General features: G+C 45.4%; 3 protein-coding genes across 3 annotated transcripts; all 3 read left to right on the forward strand.

Moving 5' to 3' along the window:
- The first annotated feature begins 8571 nt into the window (after positions 1 to 8571).
- ostm1 (osteoclastogenesis associated transmembrane protein 1) lies at positions 8572 to 10880 on the forward strand. Its single transcript, XM_068342713.1, has 6 exons — positions 8572 to 9137; positions 9211 to 9325; positions 9427 to 9524; positions 9607 to 9714; positions 9806 to 9971; positions 10071 to 10880. Exons 1-6 carry the CDS (start codon positions 8724 to 8726, stop codon positions 10124 to 10126), a joined length of 957 nt encoding a protein of 318 aa, XP_068198814.1. The 5' UTR covers positions 8572 to 8723; the 3' UTR covers positions 10127 to 10880.
- Positions 10881 to 14711: 3831 nt separating this feature from the next.
- Positions 14712 to 18324, forward strand: LOC137613657 (dynein regulatory complex protein 1-like). The gene is made up of 14 exons (XM_068343037.1): positions 14712 to 14852; positions 15032 to 15095; positions 15482 to 15609; positions 15697 to 15880; positions 15962 to 16099; positions 16172 to 16258; positions 16328 to 16450; positions 16524 to 16651; positions 16718 to 16852; positions 16937 to 17228; positions 17441 to 17530; positions 17616 to 17776; positions 17899 to 18045; positions 18117 to 18324. The coding sequence occupies exons 1-14, from the start codon at positions 14776 to 14778 to the stop codon at positions 18247 to 18249; spliced, it is 1887 nt and encodes a 628-aa protein (XP_068199138.1). The 5' UTR covers positions 14712 to 14775; the 3' UTR covers positions 18250 to 18324.
- A 7169-nt stretch (positions 18325 to 25493) lies between these two features.
- On the forward strand, positions 25494 to 27870 carry LOC137613811 (radial spoke head protein 3 homolog B-like). Its single transcript, XM_068343264.1, has 8 exons — positions 25494 to 25600; positions 25675 to 25753; positions 25855 to 25972; positions 26082 to 26227; positions 26621 to 26824; positions 27151 to 27313; positions 27463 to 27549; positions 27797 to 27870. Exons 1-8 carry the CDS (start codon positions 25494 to 25496, stop codon positions 27853 to 27855), a joined length of 963 nt encoding a protein of 320 aa, XP_068199365.1. The 3' UTR covers positions 27856 to 27870.
- The last annotated feature ends 43 nt before the right edge of the window (positions 27871 to 27913 follow it).

Here is a 27913-nt window from a genome sequence, read left to right on the forward strand (position 1 = left end):
GATTTCAGGAACGATTACGTGTGAGTTCTGGACGTCCTGACGTCACCGGTCACGTTTAGGAGGAGCCACAAATGAACTTAAAAGAAAAAAAAAATTAATTAATTAACTCAAAAAACTTTGATTTGTGCTGTTTTGTTTGTTTGTTTGTTTGTTTGTTTGCGTCATCACACCAACCGGAGTCAACTCTTTTACGCGCAAGCAGGGCGCGTGCGTCCACGTGAACCAATCAGGAGAAGTCACATGAGTGGATAACGAGGAGGGGGGCGTGGCTGAGGATTCCACGGGCACGCGGGTGACGGTGAACCGCGGGATCCGCGGATCGGGAACGCGCGTGGGTTTCAGCACCTCGGACAGCTCGAAAAGCTCACCTGTGCGCGCGCTCCCGCTACCAGATAGTTTCAAATGAGTTCTGCCGTCCGGCCCCCGTGACGTCACGTCACGTGACGTCGCCCTGGACCGGGTGTGGATCCAGACTCCTGTGATCCAGGACTTACTCTGATCCCTTCCGTCAGGACGCGCCGCGGGAATTCAGCCAATCAGGATCGAGTCTGTTCTCCCACGTGAGCGGAGAGGAACCCGGATGTCGGTGGGGTTCGATCGGAACCGGAATCAGTCGGATCCATGCGACAGAATGACGTCACGATCCGGTTTGAGTGACTGACGGTTCACATTGGATTCGGATTCAAGACGGATTCCAGTTTGAAGTTTTGTGACTTAAAGGGACAGAAATCACATTTTTGATTTATAATAAACGTTAATCTGATAATTTAACTTTTTTTAAACGTTAATTTATTAATTTAACTTTTATTAAACCTTAATCTGATCATTTAATTTTTATTAAACGTTAACCCGATAATTTAACTTTTATTAAACGTTAATCTGATAATTTAACTTTTATTTTAATCTGATAATATAACTTTTTTAAACTGTAATCTGATAATTTAACTTTTATTAAACGTTAATCCGATAATTTAACTTTTATTAAACGTTAATCTGATGTTTTATTCGACTTTAAAAGTTCAAAAAGACGAAATTTTAAAGAAAAACTTCAGAAAATTGTGATTTAACTTTCAAAATTTCGCGTCGAATCCCCAGAAAACCGACCTGACGTCCAGGACGACGGGGCCCTCCCTGGTCTCCGGTCTCACCCCCTCGCCGGTCTCACCCCCGCCTCACCCTCGCGGGGCCGATCGGCCCCCAGGACCCGAACCCGGAGCCCCGGGAGTCGGTGCCGCCGGACGCTCTGACAAATCTATTTGGGGCAAATTGTCAGTGAGAAACTTCCGCTCGAACTGCCCGGGACAAAACCGGCTGTTGGGGAGAGCAAATCCCGCTGCATGAGGGAGGGGGGGACAATGGGGGGCCAACGTGTTGATGTGCGGCCGGTGGCTGGGGAGGGACAATGGGCGGATTAGTCCGTCCTCTGGCTGACTGATTGGAGATGGCTCCTCTCAGCCTCTCGCCGTGGGGAGTCCCATTGTCCCGCCGCTGATTCCCACTTCTCACAAACTCCAAACAAAAGTCAATCTCTCTCCAGAGGGGGGGGTGGTGGTGGTGGGGGGGTGAGGTGGTGGTGGCATGGGGGGGGGCATGCACCCGTGTTTCAGTCGAGGGGAAAGTGACTCAAAAAAGTGATTTGTGGGAGACGGCTGACTCTTCCAGTCTTCGGCATGGCGGTGGGGGGGCCGTGTTGGGGGGGGGGGGGGGCCGGGGCACCTGTTGGAGGCTTAAGGAGGGTCATTAATATTAAAATATACAGAGATGCCATCAGGGGCCGGTCTGAAATCGGCCTGATGTGGCCCCTGAAGGGACGTCTCTCTCCCCTCTAAAGACTCCTTAACCAATCATGACAGCCGGGGGATCGACCCCCCCACAAAGACCCTCAGCCGGGTTCCAGGGGCAACAGGTTGTTGGTTCAGATGAAGGTTCAGAACCGCATCCACCAGAACCAGAAGACAAGCTGCTGTTTGATTGAATGATTGATTGATCGATTGATTGCTTGATCGATTGACCAGTTGGTTGATTGACTGCTATGTTTAGACTCTTATTTGTTTGTTTTACAAAAAATACCACGGATCAAAACTTGCAGAAAAACACATGGAACAAACAAACAAACACATAAACATGTTGATCACATGACCTCTTCCAGTCTCATTGATGACAATAATAACAATAATAACAATAACAACAATAATAACAATAATAATAATAATAATTGTCTGAACCAAAGTCAGCAGCTCAAATTTTTTATTCAATTTCAATCTCTAATCTCCATTTAAGTTTATTTAAATGTCATTACTACTCTAAATACTAAAGTAATCTGATTACTACTCTAAAAATACTAAAGTAATCTCATTACTACTCCAAAAATAAAAATCACATTCACGTGGTTTCTCTAGATTAACGTCTGTCCACCACAAAGCTCATAAATCATGTTACTGTACAATAAGTCAGAGTAAGAACATGTAATCATATTAAAATATGTACATATGGTTACAATATCTACTGTTAAGCATCACTTGTGAGTCACATGATTGTTTTAATCCAGATTAGTTCACGGTAAACTTTAATCCTGATAATTTAATGCTTGAGGAGAGTAAGAATCTCTCCACCAGTTTAAGATCATCAACAACAACAGTCAGAGTCACGGTTGTTGATCCATTGTAGCTAATGTAGCATGTAGCACGTATCTTACCTTTAGAAGGAAGAGGAGGTGCTGCTCAGCGGTGGTTGTGGCAGGAAGGGGAACTGCAGGACAACAGGTGGTGAAGCACGTCTGTTTGTACGTTGATTAGTTGTTTTCCACATTTGTCTTCTATTGCCGCTGCGTTCCTTGGACCGGGGGTCATGGGATTCTGAGCCAATCAGGACGCAGGACACCCAGAACATTGCTTACATCACAACAACACCTGTGAAGTAAACAAAGCACATCATGTAAACGATTTCCAAAAATACTCGGATTTCAGTCAGGATGAATATAAAACAGTTTCTGATGTGACTCCCAGCGACCAATGGGAAGATGAAAAGAGAGCTGGACACGCCTCCTCATATCTGATTGGTAGATGTGTTTTCAGCACTTTTGTGTTTTTGTTTACAGAGAAATTAAATTTGAATTAATCTGACATCAGGAAACAAATACAAACAACAACAAGACAAATACAAACAACAACAAAAAATGGAAACAACAACATCCATTAACAAGATAAATACAAACAAAAAGAACACGAATACATAAAAACAACAATAAGAAATACAAACAACAAGAAGACAAATACAAACAACAACAAAAAATGGAAACAACAACATCCATTAACAAGATAAATACAAACAACAAGACAAATACAAACAACAAGAAGACAAATACATAAAAACAACAAGAAATACAAACAACAAGAAGACAAATACAAACAACAAATACAAACAACAACAAATACAAGACAAATACAAACAGACTTTATAACATTTTAGAACTTTCAGAATAAAAACGCTTTTGTCAAATATCTCAGTTTAATCCGTCCTCTCCTGCTGAACAAACAAAGGTAAAGCTGTAAACACGTTTACACGCCGTTTGATTTTAGTTACTTGTAAACATTTAATTGAATATTACAACTCATCCACATAAAACCAGATTTGTCGTCTGTTTTGTCACAAACCCAACATTAACTTAATAACCTCTCCATATCCTGATATTCCCGTATTTTCCCATCCTCAAATTCCCTCGAAGTTTCAGATGCTCACAATACCCAGATGCTGCCCCCCCCCGCCCCCCAAAGTCCCACCTCCACCCAGAGCTATCATTCATAACCTTTCTGTGGAGCTGGGAGTGAAAGAGGTGGGATAAGGAGGTGGGGGGGGGCAGCGGAGAGCAACATGGCAGCTTATTTAGAAGCCTTCCTTTATTGGAACATGTGCAGGCAGTTCAGCCACAAAGGCCTTAAATAGGATATTTTCTGTTCCTATACTTGTTTCTCCTTTCAAGTGCCGAGGCGAAAAAAAAGTAAGTTTACAACTCCCTCCTCAAAGGGGGGGCTCTTCACTCTCAGGTTGCGGGGACCTGAGTGACCTGGGAAAGTTAATTAGGAGGCGAACAAAGAGCGAGCCGGAGCAGAATGCCGAGCCCCCCCTCCAGCCAGAGATGTCATCCATTAATTAGGAAAATCTTTAAGGTGGCCGTATTGAATTTACAGAAAGCCCTGCGGTTGGCGGGCAACAGTTTTTTGATCAGGCCCTGACTCAGACAATGGCTTTCTGGGGGTTAAAGAAGAAGAAGAAGAAGGGAGGAGATTGGTGCTGGTGGTGGGGGTGGGATGGGGGGGGGGACGTATGGGGTTTTGCGGCGCAGTACAGTTTAATGGCGAGGGTAAGGCTGCCGATTGTGACAGCTCGGATTCACATGGGTATGGGGGGGCATAGTTTGGCGATGATGTCATGCAAAGGCAACCTGGGGGCTTGGGAAGTGAGGAGGAGGAGGTGGGGGTGGGGGTGGGGGGGCGTTTGAGCCACAGGGGCCACTCAAAGTTAACATCGCCGCTGCATCTGGGCCAAATCCTTTTCTACAAGTACCCCCCCCACCACCACCACCACAAGTGTGCACAAACCAGGGCTAACTCCTCGCTAACTGGCTAACTGGCTTTTATGTCCGGTCTGGCTCCAGTTCTGGTTCCAACATAGTTCTCATCCTGGTCCTGTTTATGATCTTAATTCTGATCCTGATTCTGATCCTGATCATGTTTCTGATTCTAATCCTAATTCTGATCTTTATCCTGTTTCTGATACTCATTCCGATCCTGATTCTAATCCTGATCTTCTTTCTGATTCTGTTCCTGATCCTAATCCTGATTCTGTTCCTGATTCTAATCCTGATTCTGATCCTGTTCCTGATTCTAATCCTGATTCTGATCCTGTTCCTGATTCTAATCCTGATTCTGATCCTGTTCCTAATCCTAATTCTGATCCTGTTCCTAATCCTAATCCCGATTCTGATCCTGACGTCCAGAACTGGAGCAGAAACCTCAATAATTCATCTCTTACACATTTTGTTTACATTGTTGTTTACATTGTTGTTTACATTGTTTACATTGTTGTTTACATTGTTGTTTACATTGTTGTTTACATTGTTGTTTACATTGTTGTTTACATTCATCCATCTGAAGATTTCTTAGTGACTCATAATTCAAAGCATTTAAAAGATCAATAATCCACCAATCGGAACGCAGCAGAAAGGAAACCAATCGAATATGAGAAGAATCATCATAAAAATAGGATAAAAAGCCCCGCCTCTGAGAAAGGACAGCCAATCAGGGGCCGCCTCTCATTTCTGAGGGCGGAGCCTGACTCAAGCTCTTCAGCATTAGACAGATAAAACTAATTTAACTTCAACTCCTGAAGACACTTTGTTATAATTACAGGAAATGTTAAATTAAATATAAATTAAATTCTTGTTCCTACACGCTGGCATCCTGTCCGCGGGTCCCGTGGGACGTGACCCCCCCACCCCGCCCCCTCCTGGGGGACTAATTCGAGGGGAGGGCCGGAGTGTTTTGTTGCCTGTCAGAAACAATCAGTCCCGGCTCGTTACGTTTACAGCATCGCTGTCGCTGTGGGACCCCGGAGGGACCTGGGACCCCCCCCCCCCCACCGCCCTCCTGCCCCCCACCCGGGACGGGACAGGAGTCCCGACATTTGCAAAAGTTGATGCCTCAGGATTTTTTTTTTTAACTTCTCCGGTCCGGGCCGCAACCGGAACCACCGGGACCGGGAATAAAATAAAAAAAAAATGATAATAATAAAATAAAAAATAAATAAAAATAAAATAAAAAATATATAAATCAATAAACTGTTGAATAAATGTTCAGGACGGAAATATTTGAGTTTTGTGATGAATAAAAAATAATTTTTCTGCAGAAAAATTGGAGCAGGGTTCGTTGAATTTACTGGTGAAGCCGTCCCGGGGCGGGGATCCAGTTACAACACAAGTTCCACCGCTTCCACCCACCTGACAGGTGTAGCGCATCACGTGACCATCACGTGACCCCCCAACGTAGGTTTGAAACGTAGGAAGGGAACGTCATCAGCACCTCACGCCGCGTGATGCGCATCCAGATGATGGTGACGTCATGATGGAATGGAGGGGGGCGGAGTCAACGGTAACGATAAGATAACTACAAGACTTAAAGAATTACTTGCCAAAAAAAAAAAAAATTCCCAGAAACGCTTGCGGGTCCAGTTTTACCCCCCCCCCCCCTCTCCCCTCTTTGCGCGCTGACTGATCCACGGGGGCTCAGGCGCACTTGAGCGGCGAAGTCAGGGCTAATCCCTGGAAGAGGGGCAAATCACGGGAGAGGAGCGGGGCAACAATAACCAAGTCAAGCGTGTAAAATGAAAGCGAAATCTCTATTATCACCCCCGCGATTCCCAGCGAGGCGCGAACACCGGGGTCCGTTTGGGATGCGAGGCAGACGCGCAGGGGAAGAATATGGGGGTCCCCGCGGGCTGGGAGACTCACACGACGAAAAGGGCAATATTCTGGAGAAAAGGGGGTAGAAGAAAAGCCCCTCTCCCATCCCGACATAACCATTAAATGCAGTCTGACTTTATGTTGTATAGAGAGGGGGCAACAAGAAAGGAGGCACAGTTCTCCCCTGAAAGAATGAGGTTTTGGGCGGATTAGGGACGGCCCGGAGGATGAAGAATAACTTCTGCATAACTTTACAGCTATCCCCCCCCCCCGCGCCAAGAGCCAAGTTTAAGGAGTTTAAAGCTCAGATGGGGTGGAACCGGTCCCGATTCGGGGGCGACAAATCTTTATTATTGGCTGGGAATATTCTTACAATTTACGCGTAACGACCACAACCCATAAATAAATAAATACATGTGTTTATTTTTAAACTACATGGCTTGAATTTTATTCATCCACGTTTTTTTTAATTCTAAATAAAAAACACAAATTTGTTTATTTCTGCTTCTTTTCTTTTTTTTTAAATTTAAATTAAATAAAGTTGCTGCAGATGTAAAAACCAGTCAGAAGTCATCTCTAATTCTGATCAATAGGTTTCCTTTTCTTCTGACCGGTGTCGTCATCAAATCACGAGGGCCTCGGGCCCCCCGCTCCTGAAGGGCCCTCATCTTCCCCATCATCTAATTTATGGATCTAATTAGTGATTTTTGTCCTCTTGGTTTCTATATCTGATGCTAATGAAGGCATCTTCTGCCGGCGGACAATAACGGACATCTCTCCCGGTAATAATGACGGAACCATTCCACTCGGGGCTCCGCTGATTGAAAGACATGAAAAAAATTTTTTAAGAAAGAAGACCGGAGCGGGAGGGAGAGTTTAATCCACATCTAACGACCAGATCACGTGGTTATCATCTGGAGTTCATCAGTCATCAATAAATATATGGATTCCAATTTGATTTCATTCTGAAAAAACTAAAACAAAAACAAAAAAAACAAAAACAGGGTTAAGGATCCAGATCCGGATCCAGATCCAGAGCATTTAGACGCAACATCGAAATTTAGATATAAATGTAAATATATTTTAAAAATATACAAATAATAATAATAAACAATACATAAATACTGCTACTAATAATAATTAATAACAACTAAATTCATACAATAATAATAATGTGAAATCTTTATTTTTTATATTTAATATTTGTATTTTTATATTTAACGTGTATTCCTGGACAGAACCCGTTTACAATCACGTCTTCCGTCCGGTGTGTGTGTGTGTGTGTGTGTGTGTGTGTGTGTGTGTGTGTGTGCGCGTTTGTGAGTGTCGGTGGGGGGGGGGTCATAAATGAACGGGACCATCTGAACAATTAGCTGATCTCTGGTCAGTAGAGTTAATGAGCCCCCCTGTTCGCTCTCAGCCCTCATTGGTCAGCGGCGGCGTGCACGCGCGCCTCAGAATAGGCCCTTAATGCCGTGCGCGCGCCCGCCCCCCTATTTCCATTAGCCGCTGATGACTGCGGGATGGATGCGGGATAGATGCGGGCTGGGAGTTATCAAGAGCCTCTAATTTCACATTAACGGCCATTGACTGCTGCCGCTCCGCTGGAGAGGGGGGGCGGGGGGGGCACCACAATTATCACAATCAGGACCGGAGCCCGAACCGATTACCGGAATCATCCGATCATTACCGGTGTGAACGGTGTCAAAAACCCGCCAATGACGAGGGAAGCCTCCCCCCAGACACGCACCTGTCACGCACAACGGAGAAGATAGATAGATAGATAGATAGATAGATAGATAGATAGATAGATAGATAGATAGATAGATAGATAGATAGATGCTTCACACGAAATATAATTGGGGTTTAATCACGTAGTAAAAATATTGCTTTATTTGGAAGTTTTGCAGCTAAATTTTTCTTATCAAATTATTGACCAACATAATATTCTTTATTATATTTTATTATATAAAATTATATAGTATATAAATTAATACAATACTATATTATCGTATTAATAATATAATAATTATGTTATTAATAATATATTATTAATTTAACATTATTATATTAACTCTCAACAATAATTGATATAATACATTATAACTACTTTTTAAAGGAGATATTTTATGCATGGACACATTCTACATCCGACCCTGCCTCACAAAGGACACCGACATGAAGGCCGCGGGATTCTCGTGACGTGTTCTCGCGAGATCACACTCAGTCACATGATCACGTGCGGCATAAACCCGGAAGTCATGGGATGTTTGTGCCGGAGGGAGCGCAGCTGAGAGCCGTCTCCGGGTTTTCCAACATGTCTCCGGTCAGGATCGCTCCGTTGTCGGTTTCGTTGCTCGTTTTAAGTCTTTCCGTTACATCCGGTGACGTCATGAACGTCAGTCTTGCGGATTCCGCGGGTAAACAGAGACAAATGCCGGTGGTGTCGCCCGTGTTCCGCCCCGCCGCGGCTCCGGTGTTCCTCCATCTGCTGTCGTCCTTCCCGGAGGAGCTGGAGATCAGCGGCTACTGCGTGGAGCTGCTGCGGGTCTTCGGCCTCCGCTACGTGGACTACGTCAACTGCCTGGTCCCCGCCGCCCGGCCCGTTAAAGTCTGCCAGAACTGCTTCTCCCGGTACGCCAGCCTGACGGAGATGTACCGGAACATCTCCTCGGACGAGGTGCGTTGTCCCTTTCCGGTGTCCGGTCTCGTGACTTCCGGTCTCGTGATGACTGACGCTCGTGCGTCCTCAGGTGGGTCCCGGAAACGAGAGCTGCAGCGACAGCCTCCTGAGGAGCGACCGGCTGATGCTGGTGGAGGTTCTGTTCAGCAACCTGGAGGAGCTGTGGAGCAAGTCGGCCTGCAGCAGTGAGTGTGTGTGTGTGTGTGTGTGTGTGTGAGGTGAGGTCTTCGTTGCAGGTTGATGATGTCATCACCGGTGGGCGTCGCCCTTCTCTCTTCCTCTCCAGAGTGCATCACCACAGGAGCCCAGAGTCTGACAGGGGACACGCTCTACTTCATGGCCGTCCTCAACCGGACGCTCGCCTGCTTCCAGAGCTACCAGCAGGTGGGTGGTCGTCCGTCCGACCGTCTGTTCATCCATCCGATCCGTCCAACCGTTCATCCATCCGTCTCCTGCGTCCACACAGAACCACACGGAGCTGTGCCGCAGCTGTAAGACCTCCTACAGGGACCTGAACGCGCTCTACGGCCGGATGGAGCAGAACGACACCATGTGCATCGACATCGAGGACTCGGTGCGTCGTCGCGTGGATGGATCTCCAGCGGATGCGTTTCCACGGCGATCAGATTAACCCCAGCAGCTGATGGTTTCCTTTTCTTTTCCAGATGAACATGACCCGCCGGCTGTGGAGTAAAACCTTCAACTGCTCCGTCCCGCGTGAGGAGACGGTGCCGGTCATCGCCGTCTCCAGCTTCATGCTCTTCCTGCCCATCATCTTCTACCTGAGCAGCTTCCTCCACTCGGAGCAGAAGAAACGCAAACTCATCCACCGTGAGTGACCCACTTATTTATCTTCATAATTCAACTTAATCTGAAGGATTGGAGTCAGAAACGGACGGAGGCCAATAAACGTTTGATTTGTCTTGGCAGCCAAAAGAGCGAAGTCGTACGCCAGCCTGATGAACATCCAGGACAAGCAGAGCTGAGGAGGAGGATGGAGGATGAAGAGCGGGGAGGACGGCTTCCTGTACCCCCAGCTAAAAGCCCTGAATGCTAATGCTAACGCTAAACGACGGGTTCACCCCAAAAATAAAATCCGTGTGAAACGGATTCGGGTCATAAATCCATAAATCCAAGAATATTTCATTTTAACGCCACTGGTCAGACGCTGGTTTGTGACGCTTCCTTCCTGGACTTGAACGCACCACGCGTGTGCGCGCTCACGTGCACACGCACACACGTGCCGCTGTATTTATGGGCTGATAAAAAATGGGATCTCTGTCTCTAATGTATTTCTGGAAAAAGAGCTGCGAAAAAGGGACCACTTGATGTCCATTAGTGGCGACATGTATCCGATGGAAGAAGCGGGGGTGCGCGTCATGGATGGGGGAGACGGGGTGGGGGGTAAAGACATAACACGTAATGTAAAAGCACTCCAGAGCCCCTCAGTGTGAAGTTAGCTGCTCTCAGTCAGTGTTTCTGGTTGCATAAAGCTTTTAATGCACTTTGTTGTTGTTTCCCACTGATATTTAACTCAAGGCTTCTGACTGCTCCTGCTTTCTTTTTGGGGGTGGGGGGCACACATTAATGCGCTGTTACAGATACATTTGCTGTACATACCTAATTATACCCGCAGAAATAAATATTTGTACATCAGAAACAAGCGCGGCTGTTATTCACTCATGCTATAGCCTAAAATGAGTTTTAGTTACTTTTTTTACTCGATTACATTTTAAATTATACTTTTTTTTTTTCACTCCATTACATTTCAGATTAAAATTAAGCATCTCAATTTCATCAAAACATCTCCAACCAGAACCTCTGCCCAAGTCTTTAAGGTCATCTGAACCCAGCTGTGCTCCGATAGGCTGACTCTGGTCATGTGACCCTGAACCAGGAAGGCCACACTAATTCTAGAAAGCTTCAGTGTCCTGATTGTTACTGAAGAAAAAAAATATATAAATGACAATTTATCGTTCCTTCCTTGCTCAACTCATCCAACAATAATAATATTAATGGTAATAATTGTTATATTATTAATAGTAACAATATTATTAATAGTAATAATAAAATTATTGTTATGTTAATAGTAACAATATTATTAATAACAGTAATAATAAAATTATTGTTATATGATTATTAATATTATTATAGTAATAATAATAGTAATAATAATTATAATAGTAATTTTAATAATCTGGTAATAATAACAATATTACTTATAATAGTAATACTAATATTTTCCTGTCATTGGCGTCACGCTGAGGGTTCAGTTCGTCCTCCACCTGTGGGTTCGCTGCTACTTTAACGTGGATTAAACTGTTTCCCCACACAGGAACGACCTTTTGTTCTGGGCTGTTAATCCGGTTAATCCCGGCGGGATTAGGATCCCTCAGGAATAATCGCAGCAACACATCCGTTAAACTCCTTTGGCTTCTTGGTCTTGTGGAGTGCGGCCGCCGCCGGCCGTCAACAGCAGTAAGAGCCTTACCGGCATGCCGAGTCATATGATCCGGTTGCGAACGGTAAAGTGTGCGGCCCCCTGTGGGGGGGCCCCCCCCTGAGGGGCGGGGCCACTGAAAGTCACGGAACGACCCGGTTTGGAATTACACGTCAATAAAACCTCGACTATAAAACTCCAGCGACACTTTATGGAGTCGAGTCCTCGTTTGACGACGGAGGCCCCGCCCCAATGTGAAAGCGAAGTGATCGGCTGTTCTGATTGGTCGTCAATAACCCTGAATAAATAATCAGGAAGCAGAAGTCAAAGTCAACATTTGCATTAAATGGCTGATTTAACCTCCGCCTGAACCAATAGTGCAGCCCAGCAGTGGCTTAAGGCCTTTAATGCCCTCCATTATTACTGGGGGGACTTTAGAGGGGGGTGGGGGGCGAGGGGGGCGGGGCTAATCCACTCAGAACTAATGACTCCACTGCAAGTGTGACGGTTTATCTGGAGGAAACCGATGATCGCTTCAGGCTCCGTCGGATCAACGCCAGGATAGAAACACAACGAAGACAACGAGAATCCATTGATCGATCGATCGATCAATCTGAATCTGGATGTTCCAGTTATCCATGTTTCTATAACCCTGAAGAATCAGCAGGCGACACGCTGTGATTGGTTCATCTCAGGTGCTCAGTTTGCTGTCGTTTCACATTTATCGTCTTTTGTTCTAAAACTTATTGATCACAAATAAACGACCCAGAACTCGATTCGATTGACCACACAATTTAAGAATAAACTCTTTTCTCATTCTTTCTGAACATCGATTGACTTCTGAACGAGTCTCGTTGGAACAGAACCGTTCGCATCGGCGCTAACGACAAGCGTGCATCTCTAAAAACCTCCTCAGAGCCCCTCCCCCCTCTGAGGTCAAAGGTCAGCAGCGATGGGGTCACGCTGAAGGTGGAACGTTTTCTCCACCTTCAGATTTTGACGCTTCAATATTCTCTTTTTTTTGGGGGGGGGGGGGGGGGGGGGGCTCTGCCATCCTCATCCTCAGGTCGTCATGGCAACATGAGGGAACTGTTAATCAGAAGTTCTTATGCAACACACACACACACACACACACACACTCTAAGCTGTCAGTTAGTTAACTGGCTCAGATTCTGCTAACCCCCCCCCCCCTCAGCGATGAATATGATGCTTTGTTGAACTTGGAGTAAACATCTGCCCCCCGGGGGTATTAGCAGCCTCACACACCTCTCTCTGGGGGCACATACGGAGTGAATGGGGCTTATTATACACCTGCAAGTGGGGTCAAAGTCTGTCAATCCGCAGCTTATGGTTAAAACCTCCTCTTCATCATCTTCATCATCGCTGCACAAAAGGTCTTATGACGAGTCAGCTGTTGGTGACATCACAGCTGCTGGATCAGATGTCAGGAGCCTTCACCCGGGGCCACTCCAGGCTACTTGAGGAGGGTGGGGGGCCACTCCAGAGGGCAGGAGCGTCTGACCCATACGGGGGTTCTGTTCGGGGTTTGTTTCTAACGCCATCAGCTTGAAGCGACGCGTCGGGTTCGAGTCGTTCCACTGTGGAGCGGCGGCGGGACGGCAGCGCCCCCTGGTGGCAGCCAGTGGGAACGACACCACGGACGCCACATTCAAACAGAAGAACCTCAACGACCCAACAGGCTGAACTGCCCCACAAACAGTCCGGGATTAACCACCTCACTGCCCAACAGGTCAAAGGTCATATTTAAATTCTGACACTAAAAAGGTCAGAAAATGAAACTAAAGAGGATCTAAACTCACCCGAAACACAAAGAGTGCTTCCACAGTTTCTATTTAAAGTTCTTTGTTGGATGTATCTGAGCTCATTTTATTCATTTATTCATTGTTGTCGGGGTTAGACGGCGACGGATTAATTAATTATGGGTTACATTTAGCGCTAAAACGTCATTAATTTATTGCGTTATTGCGTCAGTACATTGAAGAATGTGAAAACCTGGATTTCTCTTTTTGTTGTTTTTTCTTCACAATATTATCACTGAATGGCCCAAGAAGTACCAGGCAGGTGGAAAAACTGCCAAATGACAGGTAAACGGGATCAACAACAACAACAACAACAACATACGTCAAAAACAATTCCAACACAAATCACATTTCCCTTTAAAGCCCCAATGATGAAAGAACTGCCAGAAAACAATCAATTTTTTTTTTGAAAATTAACGGAACCTTCAGAGAAATTTGACATCAAAAATTATATAAATGAGTTTTGATTTGTAAAATTGTGGCTAAATTCAGAATTATTTTGCACAGAAAATGCAGATGCATGTGTTTGATTGTATGGGTCAGGTTATTCTAGGAAAAAAATTGGCAAGTTCATGATGTAGAATTCTCAAAATCCTGAAAGTCTGAGTGAATCCAATAAGATATGTTCGGTTTTCACTTCACAAAATGCATAAATCCCCACAGTCAGACATTAAAACAACCAAAATACCACCCAGCACAGAAATACAGCACCTGCAAAACCTGCCAGCTGCTTCCCCGTGTTCATGTCTACACGACCTGACTTTAAGTTATTTCACTTAGATTAAAGAGAACCCCAGATTAAATTGAAATGCATGCAATTTTTCCAAGTTCCTTAATTTCTGTCTCTAAATTAATTTAACAGATAAAAGTTTGTTTTTCTAAATAAGAATTTTGGATTAATCAATGCTTTAAGCAAACTTTAAACTCATCCAACTCCAAACCAGGATTCATTAAATTCCCCGTATTCTCAAATATTATATTTGTTGATGCAATCATAGGACGTGTAATTGTGGAGTTGTAAAATTATTAATTTTAAAACTACTTATGAAACTTTAGGTCCTAACTTAGGCCAGACTGACGCCGACATTAACAGCGCATTTTAGTTTTAAATCGCTCATATAAGTGATAAAATATGTAAAACTGTAACACTGAAGGACACACAGACCCCAGAGAGACGGTATCAGCCCGTTTTGTTCATCTTACAGAACACACGAATCTCCGAGTCCACTGGAGGCACGTGAAGGCAGCACACGGCGGTCAGCTGACTGTCTCCATAGCAACGGTAGACAACAAACCGCGGCGACACGGAGCGGCTGTTTGTACGTGTTTCACGTCACGAACCGTCTGCCTGTCGGTAACGGACCCGGAACCGGACATGGACGAAGCTACCGGGGCCCCACCGGAGGCGCGCGCTGCTTCCGGGGCCCCCGAAAAGCTGGGGGCCCCCAGCGGGTAACGGCTAGCTAGCTAGCAGTTGGCTTACCGTGAGCTTTAACGTAGCTAAATACAGAGAGAAATGACTTAGAAACAGGATGTGACGTATTTAACATGCAACACGTGACCACGGGAACAGGAAGTCACGTGTTAATAAATTATTTTTCATATTTATTCTGCTTATATTTCATGTTTAGGACCCCCGCTCAGGAGGTCCAGGGAGAAGCCAGTGTGGAGGCCAATGGGGACATGAGTGAAAAGGTCTCAGCTTTGCTTTAAATCCACTTTTTCACGTTATTTTCATCCATTAATATAAAAAAATAATATTTATAAAAAATAAATATGAATAATTTCTAAATAATATTGATGAATAATAATCATTTAAATATAAATGATCAGAAAACCCAAAAAGTTATTTTATGAGTTTGTTTTTTGACCCTAAATGTTACATAAAGTTACGTATTTATCAATTCCATCCAAATTAAGTTAAAAATTTAATTATTATCTATTAAAATCCGGTAGTTAATCCCACACAGGTCCGTCTGTGACGAGAGCAGAACGTACTTTCCCTCATAATAATCCCGTTTACTTCATTTTGAACATATAATTGAGCACCGTGGGGTGACGTTAATCATCTTTTCCGACAGTCGACTGTCCCTGCAGGAATCATCGACCTGAAGAGACGCCTGCAGACGTCGGTGACCAACATCCAGACGGCCGCCGACGCCAAGGAGGCGACGCGGCGGTCGGAGACGGAGGAGGCTCTTAGACTCAGGTGAACCCGTGTGGTTCCTCCTGGCGCGTGTGACGTACCTGCATCCACACCTGACAACTTGCTTCCTGTTTGTCTTCCTGGGTCCAGATTGTTGAAGCTGGAGGATGATGGGAAATCCAGCCAGGAGAAACTGGAAGCGATCTCCAGCGGCTGGTCTGCAGCCGAGGAGGAGGTGGTTCCTCAGGAGCTCCAGAAGGCCCTGGACCTCCAGCGGGAGTCGTGTGCTGCTCTCCAAGAAACCAAACGACAACTGATCAGAGACCTGCAGCAGGTCAACCAATCGATCAGAATCGATCAATATCCAGCAGTATTGACCTGACGTTTGATGGGTTTACCTGTCGGGTCGGAGCAGGAGCTGAAGGACAAACACGATCGCTTCGTGAAGGACCTGAGGGGGCAGCGGGAGGAGCTGGACCTGATGATGGAGCGGATGGACGACCACATCCAGACCCTCACCAGGGCCTACAGGGAGGAGATGGTCCAGATGGAGGTAGCGAACACATGCTAACACATGCTAACACATAGAGGTTGACATGAACCTGGATGCTTCTTTGTTTTGCAGAGACGTTACCTGCAGGAATGTGAAGATCTTCTCACCAGAGATGGCGTCCAGTGGGAGGAACACCTGAAGGAACTGGCGGACGAAGAGGTTTTCTATTCCATCATGTGACATCTCATGTCATTAGCATTAGCGTTAGCATCATCTATGACCTTCTAGCGGAACGGGATGTCGCTGAGGAGGAAGACGGTGGAGGAGTACGAAGAGAAGATCCACCATCTGATGCTGGAGAACCTGGATACGGTCAGCACGGCGGAGGTGGAGCACAACGCCAAAGTCCAGGTGAGCAACTACCCATGATGCACCTCAGGAGATGTGAAGGCGTCCGATCACCTTCGACCTCTCGTGTCTTCAGGCTGTGGAGAGAGAGAAGCAGCAGATGAACGCCAGCAGGACGATGATGAGGCTCAAAGACGTGAAGCTGAAGGACGCGGCGGCGGTTCAGAAGGTCAACCTGACCCACGTGAAGACCCGGATCAGGAGGTGGGACGTGTTCAGAACGGGTAACGGGCTGGAGTCGGTTTCTTATTCCGTCTCTGGATGTTTCAGTCTGGAGAAGGAAACCAAGAAGCTTCAGGATGAACGTTCCCATCAGGACCGGCGCCTCGCCAAGACTCGCCGGAACGCGACCGAGGAACACCGGCGGAACCTCCGGAAGATGGAGTTCGTCCAGACGATGTTGCAGTGAGTCCGGTTCCGTCTTCCATCCATCCTCACGCCGGAATCGTCTTTTTGTTAAATCCGTGTTTTCTCCGTTTCGCCACTCAGGGATGCTTCAGCCGCCGACGGGAGGAAGCTGGAGGCGATGTGGGCGTCGCTGGACGCCGACGTGAAGCGTCTGGCCGAGGCGACCCTGACCGTCGGCTCGCTCGTCCGCCAGGAGGTCATGGGTTCGTCCCGGGACGTCCCGTCAGAGGAGGAGGTTCCGCCGCGGGCCGGCTGGTCCGAGCTGGAGGAGGATGCTGAGAGCGTAACCACGGAAACGCACCAGAGCGACGCCGCCGCGGAGCTGCCGACGGACACGCTGGATCGAGCGAAGGAGCTGTTGTGTGACGAGGCGGTGCGAAATAAAACCCGACGCGGATTACCCAGCATCCATTGGGACATCTTATCAAGATGCTTGCCTCGGTCACATGACCACCTTCTTAAAGGGGCTGCTACGTTACAGCTAAACTGAAGCTCCCAGGCGAGCAGAACCAACAAGGAAACAAACGTTAGCGCGATGCTACGACGACGCTGCTAATAAAGTTTTTCCCGTTTTGTCTCCTTCAGGGTTTCCTGATGGAGGAGAACCTCCTGGACCTCCTGAACCCCATGAGGAAGGAGCAGCAGAGCGTCGTGAAGCTCTGCTCCCTCCTAAACGTGACTCATTTTTGAATAATCAATCGTTTTAACCCGCAGAACGGACGACTCTCTGAGCCAATCAGGAAGCTCCTTTCTCTTCCAGTCTTTCGGGATGAAGGAGGAGGATCTACCCCGACTGGTTCTGTTCCTGCTGCAGCGCCGTGAGGAAGAGGAGGCGTCGACTTCTTCATCGTCTGACCTCGGCGATCCCAACCGGGTTCTTCCTGCTCTGAGGAGGTTCCTCCAGGAGCTCACGGGGTCCAGGTGAGACCCGATCCATCACCGCTGCTGCCAGTTAGCTCGAATCAGGCTAGGCTAACCGTTAGCTACGTGTGCTGATCCAATCAGAATAAATCGCTGACTCGTGTGTTCCTGGCGTTCCTCAGGGAGAGTCCATCCGCCCAGCGTTCCAGATTCCTGGATCCGGAACGGAGGGACAGTCCGGAGCGATACTTCGAGAACCTGGGGAACGTGATCCCAGAGGAGGACCTGAAGCTGTGGGACGCAGCGGAGAACATCCAGGAGCAGTACCAGTGAGCCCCCCCCGACACACACACACACACACACTAATCCGACCTCGTGCTGGAGGTGTGTTTCCTCACAGGACGGTCCTGACGGAGTTCTCCGATCTGGTCCCGGAGACCCGGCGCCTGGAGCAGCAGAACCTGGAGCTGAGGCTGCTGCTGCAGGAGAGCCTCGCCTCCACGCTCCTCCAGCATCAGGACAAAATCAACTAGAGGCGGGACTACACGTCTGAGGCGTGACATCACCGACCTGACCTCTGGTGGTCGGAATCGACTCCTCCTGTCTTAGCTAGCGGCCGTTAGCGTTTTTCATTTATACATGAAATAAAATCTCATTTCTTCAGGCGAAACCCTTTAGTTTGTGGCTTTCACACACACATACATGAACCTTCTGAAATGAGCTGGTGAGGATGAACACATTAATATTAAAGGAACACTAACATACAGGGGCATGGAAAAGTTTGGCCACCCCTGATGATTTACCTGATTTTCCTTAAAAATCAAGTTTATAGGATTTTAAAAAAGTGTGCAATAAACAAATTAAACAAAAGTAGGCAGGTGTGTGTATATATATATATATATATATATATATATATATATATATATATATATATATATATATATATATACTAGATATCTAAATTATATATTAAGTAAAATATATAAAATATATATTTTTATACATAATCTATAATTATATATTACAATAAATTATAATAATTTACATATGTTAAAATATTTAAGTATATGTATATATATATATAAGTTTATAAAATAGTGTATATTTAGTAGAGCAAATTTTAAAATATTATAATATTATATATATATATTATATACATACATAAGCGCGCGCGCACACACACACACACACACACACACACACACACACACACACACACACACACACACACACACCTGCACAATGAGGTGCAGGTGTGTTGGCTGAAAGAAGTGAAACTGACGCTCTTGACAGAGAAACACATGCGGTGTTTTACTCACACACACACGACACACAAACACACACACACACACACACACACACACACACACACACACACACGACACACAAACACACACACACACACACACACACACACACACACACACACACACACACACACACACACACACACACACACACACACACACACACACACACACACAGGAGTTATTTTAGCAGCTGCTGACCTGAAAGCAGCACCGAAGGTTGTTGGTGTGAATCCCCCTCCGCTGGAGACGTGAGCCGGACGTGTTGGACACCGCCGCTCGTTGGCGGATGGATACATTATCAGCTGGGACCGGATCTCGCTCTTACCCACGTGTTGGCGGATGGATACAACATCAGTGAGACCGGATCTTTCTCTTCGTTCCTTATCATTGTTTACATAACTTACATATAATTAATTGTACACAGGTAAAGTCTGCATTGATAAAAAATGTTGTTTTTTCATAATTTAGGTGGTTTGGGGCTTTTTTTTACAAGACTGGAACAAATTAACATGATTTTAGTTTTTTTTACATGGGGAAAATTTTATAATCATAATCCCCCCTATAATAATTCCTGTAGGGAATTTACTTTTTGCCACTTTAAATAATCAGACACACACACACACACACACACACACACACACACACACGTATATATGTGTGCTACTAATACACTACTGTATTAGTATATTAATGGCTAGCATGCATTGAAACAAAAACTGCGTACAGATGCCCAAATCCCCAGAGTACCTGGCAGGAATCCGAATAAACAGCTCTCCGGGAGACGACGTCTGGGAGGCCGGGGTCGGGGGGTCCAAGGAGATCCAAGGAGCTGGATGGCAAAAGCCGGTCAATGAGGTCAGCCGAGTCACGTTTGTGGAGACCAGCTGCAGGTGCCCCGTCACCTGTCGCAGTGTCGTTTCATGCTGGCCGACCGGAGCTCCTTGTGTAGAGAGAACATGTCTTAAAGGTTACGCCGCCGCTGGGTCCAATTTATGGCCGGAAGGTTCTGTCACAGCAAACTGTTCACACAATGTCAGGATCCAGATGCAGAGATGAAAACCTGAACAGAGATTTATTTAACAGCAAAGTTCACCAGAAAATCCAAAATCGTTCAGGTTCAAAATACAACAAGTTCACAAAGTACAGTAATCCCTCGTTACTCGCGGTTAATGTGTTCCAGGACCACCCGTCAAAAACCACAATCCGATATACCGACCAAATATTTATTTTATTGCATACATCCATTTTCAACCGCTTATCCGGGGCTAGGTTGCGGGGGCAACAGTCTCAGGAGGGATGTCCATACTTCCCTCTCCCCAGACACCTTCTCCAGCTCCTCCAGGGGGGAGCCTGAGGCGTTCCCAGGCTCAGACATAGTCCCTTCAGCGTGTCCTAGGTCTTCCCCGATAGGACATGCCCGGTACACCTCCCCAGGGAGGCGTCCAGGAGGCATTCGGAACAGATGCCAGAGCCACCTCAGCTGGCTCCGCTCGAGGCGGAGGAGCAGCAGCTCTACTCCGAGCTCCTCCCTGGTGACTGAGCTCCTCACCCTGTCTCTAAGGGTGCGCCCAGACACTCTACGGAGGAAACTCACTTCAGCCGCTTGTATCCACCTTTCTAGGTGAGAGTAGGAATGTACGTATATTGACCGGTAAATCTCTCTTGTCCTCGATGAGATGAAACTTACATTTCATTGAGGAAAATATGTAATTGACATACATATTTTTTTTAACATCTGTGATGTAGTCATGTCTTAAAGCGCAAATAAGCGAGGGATTACTGTATAAACATAACAAGAATCAGGAGAAGAAGAAGAAGAAGAGGAAGAAGAAGAACAACAACAAGAAGAAGAACAATCAGAGTCCCTTTCATAATTGATTTTTTTGGCCTGACTGTCCACACTTCCTGTCCATTCAGACTATACCACGATTGGCCGATCTGACAAGTTGCCGTAGCAACGACATCAGAGCGGAGGCGTTGTCCACGTGCCATCACGCACGTTGGCTCTTGCCTTGTGTAGGGTGATGTCACGGACAGTCAACCGGATACCCTCCGGTCCCCAGCCCAAGACTGAGTGGACTGAGCGACTGCTGCCCACAGGTAGAGGTAGAGACTAGCTCAACTCTGGATTGAGTCCTGGATTTAAGTGCAAATTTACTGCTGTGGGTTGCGTTTTCATCCGTTTTGGCTGCTGATGCCTACTCGTGTCTTTCCTTCCGTCCCTGAAGAGGTTGGACTTGAGTCCTGGATTTCAATGCAGATCGGCAAGTCTGAGCTGATTTTTCTCTTCAACCCAGACATTGTGCAACTCTGGTCTGACTCCTGTTGATGAATTGTCGGATTGAAATTTCTGCATGAAATCCCAGACTCCTCGTCCCTCCTTCTTTTTGTCCCTGACGAGGTTGGACATGAGTCCTGGATTTCAACGCAGATGGGTGAGTCTGAGCTGATTTGCCTCTTCAACCCAGACATTGTGCAACTCTGGTCTGGATCCTGCTGATGGGTTGTTGGTTTGAATATTCTGGACGGAGTCTCAGACTCCGCATCTTTTTTTCTTTTCTTCCCTGACGAGGTTGGACTTGAGTCCTGGATTTCAATGTAGATTTGCGAGTGTGAGCTACTTTTTCCCTTCAGCTCAGATATTTTGCAACCTTGGTTTGGCTCCTGCTGATGGGTTGTTGGTTTGAACGATTTGGACGGAATCTCAGACTCCTTGTTCCTCTTTCTTTTCTTCCCCGACCTTGTCAGTCTTGATTCATGGATCTCAATGAGACGACGTGACCTGCGTGAGTCTTGTTCAATCACCTCACACTTCATGCCAGTTGGTATATGACGAGGACGGGTTTGGGCGGTACCACAAGTGAGCCTTGTTGGTAATGGACTTACAGATTCCGGACCTTGAAAATTCCTGGTCTCCCGATGGGCGTCCATCAGGTCAACACTTGACTTAACTCTAGAAAGCAAAAAAATTCCATCAGCTAATTTCATCAGCAATGAGACAACAAGTCAAATCAAGAAGCAACTTTGGCACGATCAGTACTGGACATCTAAGACAAATGTTCCAGTTCAACATTGAATCAAAACAGGAGCCTTGTCTTACTGGGAACTGAGGTGGTAGAGAAGGGTTATGTGATTCATTGAAATGAACGGATGATTCAGTAACCGACAGGCTGTTATCCGTTCTGCAGGGTTGAGCTCAAGCATTTCTTTGATCAGTTCCACAAAGAAGAGCACGTCGGTCATTTGTCCGACTGTGGTTGCATAAGAATTTGGATGAGCAGTTGGATGAATCTGTGACATGAGAAATCAACCATAAAGTTCAGGGCATCTTAAAACATTGACAAAAAAGGAATAAACCTGTAGCTACGCTCTGTGCACACACTACTGTTTATTTATGCATGAATAAATGAAATTAAGAAACCCACCCACAGTAGCTCATCCAATGATCTCAGAGTCCCTATGATCTGGTTGTTGTCCTTCCTTGATTTCTGAATAGACAGCAGAGTTCATTTTACTTGAAGAAGGTTGTGCATCCCTGGGATGCGCTTCAACAGAATTGTGCATCCCAACATGCCATTTATGCATCCCAAAAGTAACAACTAAATATACGGTAGAAGCCCTATACAAGGATTGAGTTTTTCTCATAGTATAAACACTAAATAAACTGTTAATTTTAATGATTTCATCAATAACAATATCACAACTGTTTAAGTAAAAAGAAAAAAGGGTAAAATTACAAATTATTTTTATCAAAGTGTTAAAGCCTGGTGGTCATTCGCAGAGTTTGTTATTGGCGTGTGTTCCTGGAACACATGAACCGCCAGTAACGAGGACGTACTGTATTCTCTTGTAGACGCTGCACCAAGCTGAAAGAACCTTCTGCACACAGATTTTTTGTCAAAAAATGTGCATCAAAGATGCAAGGGCGCAAGCTAATGAGAAAACTGAAGACGGTGTTGCTTTTTGCCATGAAATTCATGGTACAGCAATGTTGGACAAACACCAGCCATACATTTTTGGGTAGGGGTAGACGGACACAGCAGCGGTGTTACCTTTAGTTTCCAGGCTCTCGTTCTGGAGTCTTTCTTGAAGAAAATCTTTGTTTTGGAGCCAGAGTCAAGCAGGTGGACTGGTAGCTGACCCTGAGTTGTAACGATGCCGTTTATCTTAAAAAAGAAGGCAACGCAAGTTAGACTGGGTCACAATCTGTGTGCTCTATTTGCATTATGGAAAACATCAAACATTGACAATGGTCGATTGTCAAGTTTTGACGAAGGCCTCATCAAGTCTTGGGCAGTCTTGACTTGGGCAATCTCAAGAGTCCTGGTCAAGGACTTAAAACGTATGAAATTATCTTCATGTTTACATTGAATCAAAATGCATATTTTAGTATTTCTTACAACATCGTTTTCTGTGTCACCACGATACAGGAATCGTCCAAGGTATAATTCTGCAGCTATGCAGCCCAGAGACCACATGTCTATGGCTTCTGTGAAATTAGCACCCAACATGACTTCTGGAGCCCTGAGGGACAACAATCGAGGAATTTATCAGTTACCAGAGGGACAACTTCTACTAGTTGTTCTATTGTTCCATCCACCAGTGAAGACAACTTCAAGCGTCACCTGTAATACAGAGTTTGGATGTTTTTGTGGCGGATGTCAGCTGATACGTCATAGGCCAGGCCAAAGTCAATGATCTTGACTTTGTATGGCTCCCGTCTGTGATTCACCAGCATCACATTTTCAGATTTGAGGTCTGCATGTATGATTCCCAGTGAGTTCAAGTGGCAGAGCGCATTGGAAATCTGAAAAGTTATTAAACGTCAGTCACGGAACGATATCCCCAAACGACATATCGTACGAAAAATTACCTGCTTGACAATTGGTCTTATTTCCTTTACATGCATAACTCTTTCCTGTCTTTCACGGATGAATTGACGAAGATTCACTTGGAGTTCCTCAAATTCCAGGCAGTAGTGTCCCTTATCGAAGAAGGATCCATGCCAGCGAACAATGTTACACCTGTCCAGGTCCAGTGTCTGCAGCTTCTGCAGTACCTGGAGATAAATAACATCATATTCCACCAGTTAAAGGTACTTCTTGATGTATATGGGCCATTATACTGAATTTCTGCAAATTGCTGTCCCCCAATAAAAAACTATTTAACAAAACAATTAAGAATTCAGACCTTCAATATCTACTAAGAGTATGTTTTTGTTTCATCTTTTCTACCTGCAACGGTTGTGAAGATATTTGGTGGACTAACGGACGGACAAACACACAGAAACTGATAATTACAATTCATCACCGCTTCGCGGGTTGTAATAAATACTACATGACTGATAATTTACTGATTATAACCATTTGTATTGGTAAAAAAACCAATGTGATTTAAATTATATGATGAGTCTTGGAAAATAAACTTTGAAATTTGTTTTAAAGAAAAGATTATAATTGATTTAACTGTAAAACCCTACATAATAAATTACTAAAAACATATGGACACACAATTTATGGTAGTGAGACGTTTCAGTAGCGGAAAAACATTTCAAGAGCAGGCATGCATTAATTTAATATAAAATCTGACTGGATATTTACTAGATATGTACGATAAAAATATGGCACAATACAAGGTCTTTGGAAAATGTGTTTCCGAATCTGAAAAAGTCAACTGATGAGGCGTTTGTGTTCTTACCTCTGTCTCCCTGTGCTTGTACAGATCAGACCTGATCATTTTGATGGCAACCATCTTGTTGTCGCTCATCCTCGTGCACCGCACTACTCTTCCAAAAGCACCTTTCCCCACGAAGCCTTGCACGATGTAGCTGGTGGATTTGGATTTCAGCCTGGTTTGCTGGACTGAATTGGGGGGCTGAATGTTTAATGTGTTCATGATGGGAGTTGGAAGCTGAGAGGAAACAGATGTGGACACATGGTTTAGTTTTATATTAACATAACTGCTAAGTTATGTGTTGTTTTAATGGTACATAATGGTACAGTTCAAGACTGTCCTTTGATGGATAAAAGGTGAATAAAAACTGTTGAACTAATTTGCCAACAGCTGAGGCTTGAAAAGAGATTCAAACCAACACATACTGTAAATAAAAATCCCAAAACTCTTGAAAGTAAATGAGATATAAAGAAAAATAAAATATTCACTGAGCAAAAAGAGTAATCAACCAATCAGGAAAACTCACCAAAGCTGACTTGGCGTTTCTGCCCAAGTCAACTACATTGCAGCGTTCAGTTTATACAGCTTCCATGTAGGTTTCAAGTTGTGATCAAAGGGTATTGAGGGAATTTATCCCGCTATTCCGTTTAAAACCTGTTTTCCTGACTTTGCTGTGATGCTTTCATGGACCTGGATCAAAGCTCAGACATTAAAGCAACATCTCAATGTTGTTCATATAAAGCTGGCTGACATGGAATCTTCAGCCGCTCCATTGACGAGAAGATACCGACATCATGTCCGGAAGACGCCAACCAGTCGTGACAGCAAATGGATGCTATGCCTTCACCAGTCATTCACGAGGCGTCAAACCGTCCAAATACAGAGAACCTGTGTCCAAACAGTAAGTACTGTCCTTCAGTTGAGTCCGGTAAAATGAACTGTTTGCCTAATTTGTCTATTCCTTTGGTGACGTAGGATTCCTATTGCCGGGCTTCTTATGTGTGACCCCCGCGTTGTCAGAGGAAACCCCTTTGTCCAGTGCCTCATTCCAACAGTATGTACCAAACATCCATTTTACCACGCTTCATTTCTGGTCAGCTTTCATTTCTTACAGTTGCTTTATATTTAAAATGTGTATTTTTACCCCCTGTTCAGCCAGGCCCTGCCTTCGGAAAAGATACCAACACAAGTAAGAAGAGAAAACTCGGCCCAAAACGAGGCAGAACCGCAAATCTTGAACCCTTAGCCACGGAACACATTGAAGTCCAATCAGGTCAGATGTCAATCAGAATGACTTCAGAGCTTCAACAGTTTGTGAATTCTGAGGTTTTTAAACGTATTGTTGTAAATCAGACTCTTTGTAACCCGACCTTTATTCTCAGAGCGTCACCTTGAAGAGCTGGGCGATGTCATTGAGCATAAAGACTCGATGTGCCAGACCGATGACTTTGTGGACAGACTTCCAAGTCCATTATTCATACCTGCCAAATCTGGTGAAGACATTGCAACCCAGATAGAGGACGGAGATGTAAGTTTTTGTACCAACAGCCTTCATATATGTCTAACAAAACTTGATAGTCTTGTTTCAGATATTATTAATGGAAGAAAGGTGACATTTTTAGACCATAGGATATTTTTAAAATGCCCTATGATGCTCTGGATGAGCCACTCTTTGTGCAAATCCAGGCGTTAGTTAGCATCTCCATCAGTTTTAATGTATGTAGTGAAAGTGCTATACTTGACTAACTGAAATAAAGACTGTGGAGCAGCAGGAGAACGGTTGATCCTGTATGAAAGTTGTGTTTGAGGAATCCAGTCAAACAGACTCCCAGAGCCAGGTCATCATCACGTAGAATGTGTGCATGTGTGATAAAATGTGTTGCTGGGTCAGAGTACACACTAACACCACAATCCTCTGCAGCTGTTTGACTTCGATCGGGAGGTTCGGCCGGTGGTGGAGGTCCTGGTGGGGAAGACGGTAGAGCAGTCCCTGGTGGAGGTGATGGAGGAGGAGGAGCTGGCCTGCATGAAGGCCCAGCAGAGGGCCTTCCAGGAGCTCCGGAACATCGAGCTGATGGAGGTGCAGCGGCTTCAGGAGGCGGAGAGGCGACGCAAAGAAGAGAAAGTACGTAGACTATATAGAAACATGGATTTCATGCCTTTACTGATTCATCAATCATTGAAATAAGAGCAAGTGGACTCGTATTTTAGACGTGATGATGCTTCACCTCCAATCAGAGACCTCCGTAGCTCCTGAGAGGAATCTGATGAGCGGTGAAACATCTTCAGACCTGAAACAGGAAGTCCATCAGCTTCTGATCCAACCTTAGAGGACGGTCAAGAGTCATAACTTGAGCTGAAGGTTGAGCCTGTTGGACACACAGAACCTGAAACAGGGACCCGGTATTGTCTTCAAGAACCCATGTTTAGAACTTTTTCTTCTCTCCTCAGGAACGTAGAATTGCCCAGCAGAGGGAGGCGTTGAGGAGAGAACGAGAGACAGCAGAGAAGGTCGCCGCCAGGGCGTTGGGTCAGAAGTTCGTGGCCAACGCCATGTCGACGGTCTTCACCTCCCTGAGGAACCAAGGCTTCTTCTACGACCCCGTGGAGAACGGTGAGTGTTTGTGTCTGCGATGCTCTCCGGTCTCAACCCCATCAGCTTCTCCTCATTTCTGACACATTTCTGTCCAGCCAGAGAGGAGGTCTATGATATGTTGGTTTGACAGGTTCAACTTTGCTCATAATTGTGGTTCTGGTTTCCAGATGTTCGGACGAATTTCTTGCCGTGGCTGATGTCAGAGGTGGACGACCGTTTGTTGAAGAAAGAGGCAGCGAGACGGGTTCTGGACGGTAAGGGCTCTCTGATCATCGATATGACAGGAGGTAGACGAAGACGTGAAGTTTTCTTTCAGTCTGAGGAAACGCCATCATTATTTAAGTTGATTTCTCTGTATTATTCTGATAAGACAAGAATCTTAAAGTGTTTTCTCACCATGTTCAGGCCTCAGATATTATTGGAGCGCCTCCTAGAGGCTCTTTCTGAACATTACAGGGACCAGACTCGTTTGCTGACCGAAGGTTTTCATCTGGTTTTCAGGTCTAATCTATGAAGTGGCCATGAAGAGAGAGGAGGCCTTCAGACGAAGGCAGACATGAGAGCATGGCAGGTGTTCTTCAAGAACTTCAAGAAACCGTCCACCAAAAAGATGAAGCT

Source organism: Antennarius striatus, chromosome 19 (genome assembly GCF_040054535.1).
Source record: "Antennarius striatus isolate MH-2024 chromosome 19, ASM4005453v1, whole genome shotgun sequence".
NCBI lineage: Eukaryota > Metazoa > Chordata > Actinopteri > Lophiiformes > Antennariidae > Antennarius > Antennarius striatus.

Bases quoted from the DNA above. Each gene is read 5' to 3' on its own strand.
- LOC137613811 (XM_068343264.1), top strand. From the start codon at position 25,494: ATGTCCGGAAGACGCCAACCAGTCGTGACAGCAAATGGATGCTATGCC. The intron at 27,314-27,462 runs GTGAGTGTTTGT...TCTGGTTTCCAG, and splicing joins CTACGACCCCGTGGAGAACG to ATGTTCGGACGAATTTCTTG. The intron at 27,550-27,796 runs GTAAGGGCTCTC...TCTGGTTTTCAG, and splicing joins AGCGAGACGGGTTCTGGACG to GTCTAATCTATGAAGTGGCC.
- LOC137613657 (XM_068343037.1), top strand. From the start codon at position 14,776: ATGGACGAAGCTACCGGGGCCCCACCGGAGGCGCGCGCTGCTTCCGGG. The intron at 16,100-16,171 runs GTAGCGAACACA...TTTGTTTTGCAG, and splicing joins AGGAGATGGTCCAGATGGAG to AGACGTTACCTGCAGGAATG. The intron at 16,451-16,523 runs GTGAGCAACTAC...TCGTGTCTTCAG, and splicing joins AGCACAACGCCAAAGTCCAG to GCTGTGGAGAGAGAGAAGCA.
- ostm1 (XM_068342713.1), top strand. From the start codon at position 8,724: ATGTTTGTGCCGGAGGGAGCGCAGCTGAGAGCCGTCTCCGGGTTTTCC. The intron at 9,138-9,210 runs GTGCGTTGTCCC...GTGCGTCCTCAG, and splicing joins GGAACATCTCCTCGGACGAG to GTGGGTCCCGGAAACGAGAG. The intron at 9,715-9,805 runs GTGCGTCGTCGC...TTTCTTTTCCAG, and splicing joins GCATCGACATCGAGGACTCG to ATGAACATGACCCGCCGGCT.